Source organism: Lissotriton vulgaris, chromosome 7 (genome assembly GCF_964263255.1).
Source record: "Lissotriton vulgaris chromosome 7, aLisVul1.2, whole genome shotgun sequence".
Lineage (NCBI taxonomy): Eukaryota > Metazoa > Chordata > Amphibia > Caudata > Salamandridae > Lissotriton > Lissotriton vulgaris.
Genome location: NC_141695.1, coordinates 1,163,674,112 through 1,163,686,534, shown reverse-complemented (window position 1 = coordinate 1,163,686,534; position 12,423 = coordinate 1,163,674,112). Strand labels below are relative to the sequence as shown.

The 12,423-nt window shown below is 45.9% G+C and overlaps 1 protein-coding gene across 2 annotated transcripts in view; it reads right to left on the bottom strand.

Annotated features, from left to right (window-relative positions):
• The window catches only part of LOC147703096 (E3 ubiquitin-protein ligase RNF14-like), a 187,330-nt gene that overhangs the window by 124,231 nt on the left and 50,676 nt on the right, over window positions 1-12,423 (bottom strand). For both annotated transcript variants that reach the window (XM_086931633.1, XM_086931634.1), the window contains one exon: window positions 10,446-10,952. In XM_086931633.1, coding sequence (XP_086787759.1) covers window positions 10,446-10,952 — 507 coding nt within the window. The remainder of the gene's footprint in view (window positions 1-10,445; window positions 10,953-12,423) is intronic.

The window sequence follows — 12,423 nt, the reverse complement described above, 5'->3', positions numbered from 1 at the left end:
CCTCAGGTTCTAAGCTGTTCTTAAATGTCTGTACTAGGTCTTCCCACGCTCTCGCCATCTCTAAGCACTTTTCATTAGCCGAGCGAGTTGCCTGCCAATGTCTAAGCACTCCTTCACTACTGGCCCATTTGCACATCTCATTCGCCCATCTGCTGACAGAAGGGCCCTCCTTTGCCTTCCTGTGCCAGGTTATCTCCCTTTGCGCTAGCATAAGTCCCAGGTCAATAAAATTAAAGGTCACCTTGGTCTTCCTCGTATGGGGGAACCAAAGCAGCAGGCAAGTCGCCATGTCGTATTCCACTTGCCTGTCCGTAGCTTCATTTAACAGTTCCCTTATCTCCGCCCAGTAGTGCCCTAATTTGGGACAGTCCCACAACATATACCCCAACTCTACCTCGGGCACCAAACACCGGGGGCAGGCTGCATCTTGGACATGGAAATATTTCTTCATTTTCCCCGGGGTGAGGTATGCCCTGTGCAACACAAAAAAGTGCACCTGTTGGAAACGCGTATTTCTGCTCCCTTTCTAAGTCCTCTTTAATATTTGGGCCCAAGTCACATCCGGTATGGGTTTCCCCACACTCTCTTCCCACTTCTGTTTAAGTGCATCCAATGGTGTCAGCCCTTCCTGTAGCAAGCGCGACTGTAGACAAGTAACCGCCTTGAAGGTGCCCGCCGCCATCGCCACATATTGGCAGGCCAGCGTAGTCTTGGGTTCCAACTGCCCCGATTTCCAATGTTTTTTCACGGCAGATACCACAGCCATGTGCAACAGGAAACCACCATCTGGAAGTCCAAACTGGACCTGCAGTGCCGGGAAGGACAACAGCTCCCCCTCAGCATACAGGTCACCGACCATCTGGAGCCCCAACTCCTCCCATTCCATCAATCTCGATCAGTCCCCCCCATGTGGTAGCGCCGTCAACATGCCCAAGGGGATTTCAGGCACATATGGATGGAGCACCCCTGCTTTCCGCTGACTCCTGTTCCAGCACAGCCTCAGGGTTCTGTTTTCCGATGTCAACTCCTTTAATTCTAGCTTTTGCTGCATAATGATGTAAGAAAGTATATGCCTCTGCGCACCCGTCCCACTGACTTCCTCTGGTCCCCTGAACTCCCTCGCAACGTTCTGCGTGAGGATCTGCAGCTGAGCTGCTAAGTAATATAATTCAAAATTCGGGACAGCCAGTCCCCCATCTAATTTTGGTCTCAGTAGTGTATCCAGCGCTACTCGTCTCCTGCCAAGCCCCCATATAAAATCTATCGTGAGTGTCCTCAGGTCCCGGAAAAACCTGGGGGTATCCAGAGAGGGAGGGTACGGAAATAATATAAGAGGCGAGGTAGAGCCACCATCTTAAGCAGCGCCACACTCCCCAACACCGAAAGAGGCAACGTAGCCCAGAACGATATACAGCCCCTCAAAGCTCTGATACAGCGGCCTACATTCCCCTCCAGCATGGTCTCCGAGTCATGATAGATCCGGACCCCCAGGTAGGTGAAACACGACCTCTCCCATATCAGTCCTGGGGGCAGCAGTGGTTGCTGCATGTCGGCTCTCAGAGGGAATATACATGTCTTTCCCCAGTTGACCCTGAGGCCCGAAAGTGCTCCAAAATTCATCAACAGGGTCACCGCTCCCTGAAGAGCCACATTTGTGTCTTTCAGGAACAGAAGCAGATCATCCGCGTATAGCGATATAGCGATATATGATGTGGTACCCCACTACAGAATATGCCGCCATAGGATTCCCCCGTTCTAGCACGAGCCGCTAGAGGTTCGATTGCCAGCACGAACAGCAGAGGTGAGAGCGAACAGCCCTGTCTTGTGCCCCTTTGCACCGGATATTGCACCGAAATAACAGGCCCCAGTCTCACCCTAGCAGTCGCTAATGAATATAAAATGGCCGTCCATTTCTTAAATCATTCCCCCAGTCCAAACTTCTCCAGCACTTTATCTAGGTAGAGCCATTCAAGGCTGTCAAATGCCTTCTCTACGTCCACGGATAATACAGCCGGGAACATGTCTTACTCTAATCCACATTCCAACACCCGTAGCAGTCTACGTATGTTAGTCGAGGTATTCCGCGTCGGAATAAACCCTGCCTGATCCACGTGCACCAAGGTAGTCATATGGGGTAACAGTCTCGTGGCCAATATTTTACTCAGTATTTTATAGTCAATCGTTACGTCGCTACCCTCTCTTTCGGACTTTAATAGGGGGATCACTAATGCTTCCCTCATAGATTGTGGCAGGCGGCCCCTCTCTGCAGCCTCATTATAGACCTCCACTAATCGTGGAGCCAGGACGTCCACATATTTTGTATAAAACTCTACTGGGAGCCCATCTACCCCTGGTGTCTTGTTCCTTGCCATGTGCTTAATTGCCCCACGCACATCCTCCAATCGTATTTTCCCTCCTAACTCCTCTGCATCTTCTTTCTCCAGCTGCGGCAGCGGGGTCCCCTGCAAATACTCCACTATCTCTGCTTCTTCAGCCTCCAGATGACTACTATATAATGACGTGTAGTAGTCCAAACAACAGGAAAGGATCTCCGATTGGGAGTACACCACCTCCCCTGTGTCAGTTCTAATATGTAAAACCGAGCACCCCCCTGACACTGGTGTCGCCAATTTTGCTAGAAGCGTTCCCACTTTGTCCCCTTCCACATGGACTTTCACCATGTACTGCTTATAATCGAAACAGCGCAACCTCTCAGTTTCCACTGCCACTCGCTCCTTGGCCTCCATCAATCGTTCCTGCACCCCCGGCTGCTCAGGTCTCTGTATTTCCAACTCCCTCAAATCCTCTTCTGCCTTCGCTACATCAGCCAGCACCACCTTCCGCTCTCCCGTATGGTTACTAATACAGAGCCCTCTCATTACTACTTTGAAAGCGTCCCATTCCACCCCTCTGGACGTCGCTGTACCCTCATTCATCGTAAAATAGTTGTCAATCCCTTCCTGTACCCTGGTGCTAAAGATCAGATCCTCCAGGGTGTCCGGTCGCAACCGCCAAGTGGGTATCGTAGTTCTCTCCTGTTGCCATTGAAACGCCACCACCTGAGGGTTATGATCCGACAACGTCCTGGTCAAACACTCTGAGCGGATCGCCAAGGGAGCCAACTCCCGACTACAGAGGATCGTGTCAATCCTAACGTGTAATTTGTGTAGTGCAGAGAAGAAAGAATAGTCCCTGTCGTCTGGGTGGTACCCTCTCAAAATATCTAGTAACCCCCATTTCTCCTGCCAGTCCGCCCTCAGTCTCGCTGTTCTACGGACCAAGGAATCAACCAATGGTGGGTGTGACCTATCAAGCAGCACGTCAGTTATAGAATTGAAATCCCCTCCCATTATCACCGTACCAGCTAGAGCATGTGGCAATGAACCAGACAATTTATACAAAAACCTGGGTTGTTCCGTGTTTGGAGCATAAACACTACAGAGCACCACTTCTCTTCCCCACAATCTCCCTTCCACCGCCACATATCTGCCCTCCTGATCTACCACAGTGTTCGTCATCTGGAAAGGAGTCCCCGCTCTCACCCACACCAGAACCCCTATTGCATACGCTGAATAAGTAGTTCCAAACACTTGCCCCCTCTATCTCCTCTGTAATGCGGTACATTCTTGCTCAGTCAAATGGGTCTCTTGAAGCAACGCAATGTGGATCCCCCGCCTTACCAAATAAGCGTGCACTCTGTGGCGTCTGGACATAGTATGCAATCCACGCACGTTCCAGGTAATACATTTCAGTTCAGGTAATGTCCCCATTGATAAGGCACGACGAACTCTTCCCTCTCCATTGTTGCCAGCCCACACCAAGAGCTATAAACCGTAACCCCAAACTTTGTAACTCAACACCAATCCCCCTCCCCCCAGAACAGGACCCAATAACACATTATCAGTCCCAATCCAAACCTCCACAACAAACACACACTACTATCCCACAGTCACCACCACAGGATGCCTTAAGGGCTACAGGGAGGTGGCGTAGGCACGACATGAGGCGGGTCGCATCTCAACCCCCAGCCCGCAATCCCCACAGTTTACGGTGTAGCCAAATATTCATGAGGATCCCCCACTGGCTCAGCAGGCGCTCCTCCGGAACAACAGTATTTACTCTTGCAGAATTGGCGAAAGTTACAGTTCATCAGCCAGCCTGGGTGTTAATTCCGGGCCCTTGATACTGTCCGTGTCCGAAAACTCAGGTCCCGAATGACGCTTGTCCTCCTCAGAGTCCATGCCTCTAGGCGAGTTCTCCGTCTGCGAGCCAGTTAAGGCAGCAGCGGCCAGAAGCGCGTCCTGTTTATCCGCCGCTAACTGCGTGGACTGGGACCCTTTTTTAGCGTTTCCTCTGTTCCGGATCCTCTGTGACTGGTGCATTCTCAGTTGTTTATATTGTGCACCGGGCCCTCGGGTTCTGCGGTCCGTTCCCGCTCTATATGTCTCAAGCCATGACCAAGCTTCATCCGGCCTTAAGAAAAACTGCGTCACCCCATCCACGATGATTCGTAGCTTCGCCGGGAATAACAGCGAATACTGGAAACCTTCTTCTCTGAGTTCTTTTTTAATCGCTAAGTAGGAGGCTCTACGCCTCTGAATGTCTTGAGTATAGTCCGGAAATAATGTCACCGAGCAGTTCTCCACATTAAAGGGCCCGTTCGACTGTGCATTCTGGATTAACAAGTCCTGGTCTTTATAGTGAAGCACCCTGGCCACCACAGGTCGAGGGAAGCGACCCGGCAGGGGCGGCTTGGCCGGCACTCTTTGCGCCCTTTCCAGGGTAAAGAAAGACGATAGGCCCTCAGGTGCCACCCTTGATTTGAACCACTCTTCTAGGTATGTCACCATGTCTGGTCCTTCAATTTTCTCTGGCAGACCCACCACCCTTACATTATTTCGTCGATTGCGACTTTCGGAATCCTCCGCCCTCCGTTCCAGAGTCGTCAAACGTTGCAGTGCATCTTCCAGCTTGCCTTCCACCGTTACCACCGCCGGTTTCAGTTTCAGTATGGTGGATTCAGCATCCTTTACCCTGTCCACTAGCTTCGCATGGTCTGCTCTTAGGAGCCCCAGTCCGGTAGCTACTTGCGAAATATCCTGGTGTAGGGAGTTTTTCGTCGCTTCAATGGCTTCCAGAATTTTATCTAGACGGTCAGCCAACCTTTTTTCCGCCGGCGTAGCCTCCGCGTATGCTTCGCCACTTCTGGTTCCATCCGCCGCCGCCGCTTCCTCAGTCTTGCCTTTGGGTTTATTCGCAGCTAAGCTTATCACCCAGGTACAAACAAGTCGTCGGCCACCACCAGCGAGTCGTCAACTGTGCCACTCTTCAAGGGGAGGAGGGATAGCAGGTCAGCGGCCCGCAGGAGTACCAGTTCCAGGGCCAACTTCCGCGGCCTGCGGTCCGCACCCTCCACTAATATACTGTGGGTCCAGCACTCCCCCGTTCGCGGTAATTCGCTTACCAGCTGCTTCTCAGCGCAAACAGGGGCTGCTCCGGTACACCAGCCACACCCTAGGCCGCTGCCATGCTAGTACGCAGTTCGCACGCCAGCCAAAAATGGCCGCCCTCCGCTTCACCTCCGGGCGGTAGATATCGCAGCTGATCGGGTCCGGTCTGTTGAGCACCTCCAGTGTTTCCCCCAGTCGGGCATCAGCTCCGCGCTCTCTGTATCCACGTTGGATTGCGCTATCTTTTCCTTCGTTGCAGGCCGCTCATCAACTCATCGCCATTGTGAATTTTAAGAGCGGAGGCCTCGTTCCGATAAAAGTTCGAAGTGCGTGGCCGCCAATCAATATGAGATTCTCACAGCCGTGGGTCTCGCCGTCACCGGTTCCAGTGTGGTCTGCGCCTTCAGTCCCACTGCAAGCGTAGGAAATTCAACACACCCTAGGGCCTTCCGTCTCGGTCTCAGGCACCGAGCACCGCCGCCATCTTGCCGCTCCAGTGTCGAACGCAGCCTCAGCAACAATTGCCGTAACTGCACTCCTCGCTTTTCAGGTAGCACCAAAGTTGGACAGCGGGTCACCGAATGTTCAGACACCCGTAGATGTGAAAACGGCTGCACCACAGGTCGATTTTGCAGGATAATTGGCGGGATCTGGCCCGGAGCTAAGCGCTCACGCCGCCTCCACCATCAGCGTCCTAACCACGCCCCCAGAGTCATACATTTAATGTGGTAGCAAACTCAGGACCAGCTGGGTAACAGATGGTATTAGGAGTGCACTCCTCTAAGTGTGATTGCTCTGTTAATAAGTATTCACTGTTACCCATAGTTTGAAACCTATACATTTTCCTGCGATCACTGAGACTTGGATCAAGCTCAAGGACTTATGTATAAAGCAGCTCTCTGTACTGTCCTACACACATTCCCAGAAACACAATACATCCAGTAGCAGAATGTGGAAGTTGGCATCCTACTCAGTAAGTCTACACCAAAAATAATAATGAGAAAGTCCCCAGAAGCTATTTTCACTGAAGCACGTCTGTCTGTCCAATAACACTAGAGTGCAATATTAAATACTAATACTATATCTTGGGAATGGTATTAGCATAAAAATTAATTAAACAACAGTTTTAATAGTTCCTAAAATCCAATTCAATGTTGAAGTCGTAATTTTACCAAATACAAAGGAAAAATTGCTTTTAGAAATTTACCCTTTTCACACTTGAAGCCTCTGAAGGCCCATTTGTATTTGCACTCCCACTTCTGCCTGCCAGTAATTAGCATTTGAATAGGTGTTAATGTTCCGAGATGAACCCTCTGAAGTAGACAGAATATGCAGGGTGGAGCTGTGAGCATAATTTTTTACTTTAAAGTGTATAATCCTGTTTGATTGTCAAATCCTACTTCATAGGTCTGCTAGGGTTTTTCATGTTACACTTGGAGTGTACCTACCCTGACATTCACAGTTAGCGTTATTTTGACATTATAATGTCTGAGCCTGCTTGACAGGTCAGCTGGTTTCACATATAACACTTGGTGCGCAGGATGCCAAAACAGTTTTAGTGTATCCACTGCCTGATTGCTGAAAACACTACGTTTAGCTCTCCCATACGTCTGTCTCTGGGTTTACTGGGGGCACTGTGGCTGCTTCAAATTGTGTTTTAGTGTTAGATGTGGGGGAATAGTAAAATTACCATAGTAAATCTCCCCTCACACCACCAGTCTTCCACGCCCAAGTTTAGAGTGGCCAAAGACTTTCGCCATCTTAGAAATGCTCAAAGTGGGTAGTGGATAGCCTCAAGAACATTTACCACATTGGTTAGGGTGTCACCAGGGATCAATCCCACACACTAGTTTGTGCAATGCACAAAAGTGGCATCTCCAGGCACCCACTCTACAGTACTGCTGGACCTGTGGAGGATCAAAAGAGGACTACATCTGTTGTCTGAGGCCAGAAGAGTAAGCTAAAGGATTGGATCTGCTCTCCCTCTTGTACCCTGAACAAAGAAGTGGATTTCAAGGCTCATAAGGCTCACCTCTTGATTAATCTGTAGTGATGTTACAAGAGATCATTCCTGCAACTGTCCAGCTGACCAGTGACAACTGGACCTGGACTGGACCGTGCTGTAAGCTTCTGCCTAACACCCAGTGAATATCTAAGCACCTTTCACTCGGTCCTGGAGGGCTTTATAAGTGGTCTCCTGTGGTGGATTATGACTTAGAGGACTAAAGGCCTAATGTATATTTCATCACACAGAATACTCCATCACAAATGTGACGGATATCCCATCTGCCACATTACAAGTGCATTATATTCTACGGTACTTGTAATACGGCGGACGGGATATTGGTCATGTTTGTGATGCAGGATCCGGTCTACAAATTTATAAATCAGGTCGCAAGTCAGAAGATAAAATTTGTAAATCTGACCTGCGCTCCATCTCGGTCAGCATCACATTGTTCATAGGTCCTGGTCTACTGCGAACATTGACTATCATTAGAACTTTGTGTTTCTTTGTGCTAATTCTACCTAAAACTTTGAAAATTCGTATCTCCCATTCCACGTAGGATTTTTGTCATTTTAGTGTCCTTATGTTTATTAAACTTTCTCTATCTTTCTATTTTTCATTTTGACTTTATTACCTTTATTGGTACTGCATAAATACTTTACACATTAGCCTAAGTTAAGGCTGTCTGCTCTGTGCCATAGTTACCAGGGTGTTGAGTGCAGGTTGAGTAACTTTGGAGGCTCACCCTGACAAGGGTTGTGAGTATTCCTTGTAGTGGGTAGTCACCCACCCTAAATAATAACCTTATTACTTAAACTGTGCATCCCTCAATAGAACTAATTCACATTACAGATAGCAGTTCTGAGGTAAAATTCAGCTTTGTTTCTTACTGCAGGTTGCTGGCTTCATTTTTACTAATAATCAGTGTGTTGTTCTATTTGCCTGTGCCAAGTTGTATCTGACCACAGGGGTAATATTCATTAAGGAAGGTGGGGAAACTGATCTGAAAAACAATACCTGCTGAGTGTTATGTTGCCTGCTAGACTGTCAATAACCAGAACATGGAGGTTTTGATAGGTGGCTTAAGGTAAAAGTGTGCTGTACATTGCTAAAGGATTGGTTTGCTTCATCTTCAGGTCCACAATTGCCAAAGTGTCTCCTGTTCCCAGGTTAACATCATATACCAGAAAGCACACTTAAAGCCTAATACATAAAGGGAAGCAGGAAGGATGTCATTTATGGCTATATTTACAACAACCTTCATCTGGGAATTGCACATTGGAATTGGGGTGAACAATAATAATCAGATATATGAGGATGGTGTCAGCTATTACGAGCAATTCCTTAAGGGGGAAGAATCTATAGCACATTTACAAAGGACAAGCAATATGATGGCATGCCTTTTGAAAGCACAGTTGTGAGAAGGAAACATTAGTTGTATGTTGTTTTTTTTGGGTTTAAAAGCCAGTGACTAATTGATATCAGCTTTGAAGACAGCCCCTTATACATTATTTGGTAGCGGGGAATGGGGGCTGAGAAGTGTGGGTTCTCTTAAACACAAACCTATTCACCATAAATAAGTATTCTGCTTATATCAGATCTTGGAAAATGCTAATAAAGTGGTGGAGCATTTCTGAAGTGTAGTAGGCACAGAACACTAACATGTTAACACTGTCATAATAAGTACATCCACATGACCTGTTGAATATAAATCAGTGAAGATTTGGAGACCATTCTTAATCACTAAACTAGAGAACATAAACAGTAACCTGCTTGTTTCACAAGGATGCTCATATTTCATAGCACACATTTATTAGGATGTCAGTGTTAATGTGCTGGAATCTGACTACCATATTCTAGTGTAGTACCAGAGCGAGGCTACCACTTGAAATGTGCTTCTTTACTTATTTGGGGAGTTTTATAAAGCACTAACATGACCCAAGGCTATCAGAGTTCTGCATGCATTAGACCTTATGGTAGGAATCTGTTCAATAAGATCTGCTAATGTAATAGATTTTGTATTTCTGAATTTAAATTATTAGTGTACAGAACCTTTAATTATTGATATTAGGACTACGACAAAGGTTTAAATCTTTATAATTGAATTAGGGAATAATTATGTGGTGCAGTCTACATGTCTGATCCTACTGAAAAATGGTGTTTGCAAACATTGGAGAAAACAAAATCAGCAAGTGATTATTTGTTTACAGCTGCTACTGTAATGGGTATGGTAATGTTCCAGACTGAGGACAGTAATCAAGTGAAGCAGGTTTGCTAGGAATCCCAAGTGTTAGGTACAATATGAGCGCACCAATGGTTGAGATATTCAAGCAGGGCAAGGTAGACCTATTACTGATTGATTCAAATGCAATTCTCATTGACTTGCAGGAATGTAATAAAGGTTGAAGTAAGTAGGTGTAGGTGGGGTACCATCTTATGAATAACCTCGTAGTCATTCTAAGGAATCAGAGGTGGGGATATGAAGAAACTAGACACACACTGGGGAGCAGAAACTAAAGGGGTGAGCAGAAACAAAAGGAATTTATCCAAGTGGGGGGGAATTAACAGAAGAGAGTGGGTTAGTTAGTACTAACAAGGCTGTTAGCTTTTGTAAATTTGGTCAAAGAGCTTAAGGTGTAGCTCAAGGGCAAACTCCATCTTGCATAAATGTCATTTGCAAGCAAGTTTTTCATATTACAGTGGTCTGGGGAATGTCCTTCAGATGAATGGACAACTCGCATAACATTGTAATTTCATTGGAGACCTCTAAAACTTGAACACAAACAATGTGGATATGGTTTAATGCTCTTGAATTTAGACATTTTTACAGACATTTTTTATTTCAGATTCCCTTTTTTTCAAGAGGAGGTGGGGCTTAGAACATTTAGCTTCACTTATGAGTCCAATCAAATACAATTAGAAAAAACTAGACTTGTACAGGAGATATAGCAATAAAATAGTAATACGCAGACAGAAAAGGGTACAGTTACCTGAGATGGAGTAGAAATTGAGTCACACATGGGTTCTGGACAGCTGAGCAGGTGCACCAGGCCTTCTGTGATTTGAATTTCGAAGTACCCCTTGAGACAGTCTTTACAGTAGACATGTTGGCACACCTTGAACTGTGTGCAGTCGGTGCCCAGCTTCTCGGAGAAGCAGATATTGCATGTGTATGCTTTGCTCTGGAAGCTTCTCAGCTGCTGAACCTGATCAAAGTCCAATATGTCCCTTATCAGACTTTCCAGTGACCCTGCTCTCTCATCAAGAAAGTTGCATGTCGCCGTAGATTCAGTTACCAATATATCCGACTCTTCTTTCAGTTGGGTCTCATGTCTCTGACTGTACATCCCTTCACCGTACACTGTGACTTCATAGGGAGATGTGATTTTCAGATGCTTTAGAGTCTCTTCTTTTAAAAACCGCATCCAAGTAAATAAAATGACAGAGCCTTTCTTCTCCTCCCACAAACTGTCCAACTGCTTGCAAAGAGATGAGAGCTAAAGAAGATGCAGAAACATTTGTTGTTTATAACAAATATCGCACCTGATTCAACCACTTCTAGCACTGCAAAGGATTTGCTCATGAAAAATTGAATGATTATAAATTACAGGGCCGATTCACAGAAATAATCTGAGACAATATCCCAAACTTACTACTTTTGGTATTCACAGAAGGCACTTAGTAGTAGTAAAGTTAGTATTTTGTCTTGTTAGGATTTTTTCTTACGTTAGGATTTTGTCTTAAATTTTGGTCTTAAAACAAAGTCCTAATTTAAGACAAAATCCTAATTTAAGACAAAAGTCCTAATTTAAGACAAAATCCTAAATTAATACAAAATACCTACTTAAGACAAAATCCTAACTCAAGACAATATATTAACTTTACTACTACTAAATGCCTTCGGTGACTACCAAAAGTAGCAAGTTTAGGATTTTGTCTCAGATTAGTTCTCTGAATCGGACCCAACCTTTTTCTGATATAAATTTCAAACATATTTACATCTCTAAATAGAATAGCTATTTCATTTGTTGGTAACAATGTGGTAGTTATGAATCAGCATTAAAATCAGATCTGTCAGTACATACAGAACATGGAGGCTTGCTGACCTTGACTCAGCATTGTGGTCCAAGTGTGTCGTCAGGCTTTATAGGGGTCATTTACAGGCTAGCAGACCAGACACCTCACCAAAAAGTGGCGGACCTCCCACCCCGCCACACTCGCTATTTGCCTGCTTCACGTAGAGGTGAGTGAAGTGCAGGGTTTTCACTGACAGAGCTGCCATTGCTAGGGGAAACCCTGAACCAAGTGGACCATCCATCACTTGGCCTCCTGGTCCTAATGGCAGTCACACAGACCTATTTACGGTGGGGGACCATCAACTAGGCTTCCCTGTCTGGACCGCGTTGTTAGGCACAGACATAGATGGTGTCTTAGAACACAGACAGAGAAATGAAGCTTGTTAATATTCCATGCGAGCGAAAAGCCTGCATGGTCTGATGGTCATTACATTGATATAATGTTGCCTCAGCAACAATGTCTTCATCTTCAAAGACACCTTTTACGAACAAAGATGAGGTAGCAGAAATTGTGATACATCTGCTCCCATCTATAGAAATCTGTAGGTAGTGAAAGCAGGCAGTGGCAAGGAGTGACGATCACAGTTACACAAATTTGAAGAACATACTGTTTACATATCTTCAGTTGATATGGTACAGCTGAATACAAATATTACTTTCTACGCTGTTTAACAACTATGGAATCTTCAGCTTGCCTAACCAATAGATGAACCTAACATCAGTTACCTGGACAGACATTAGAATAGATACTATAGATGGCCGTTTAAAAATCACAACGTTTGGAAAAACAACTGCCACTAGCGGCAGAAATTCTTCAGTAAACACTGAAATATGTTTTTCTTCCCCTTACATACGAAGAATGGCTTAAGCTAAAAAGAAATTGCTACATGGA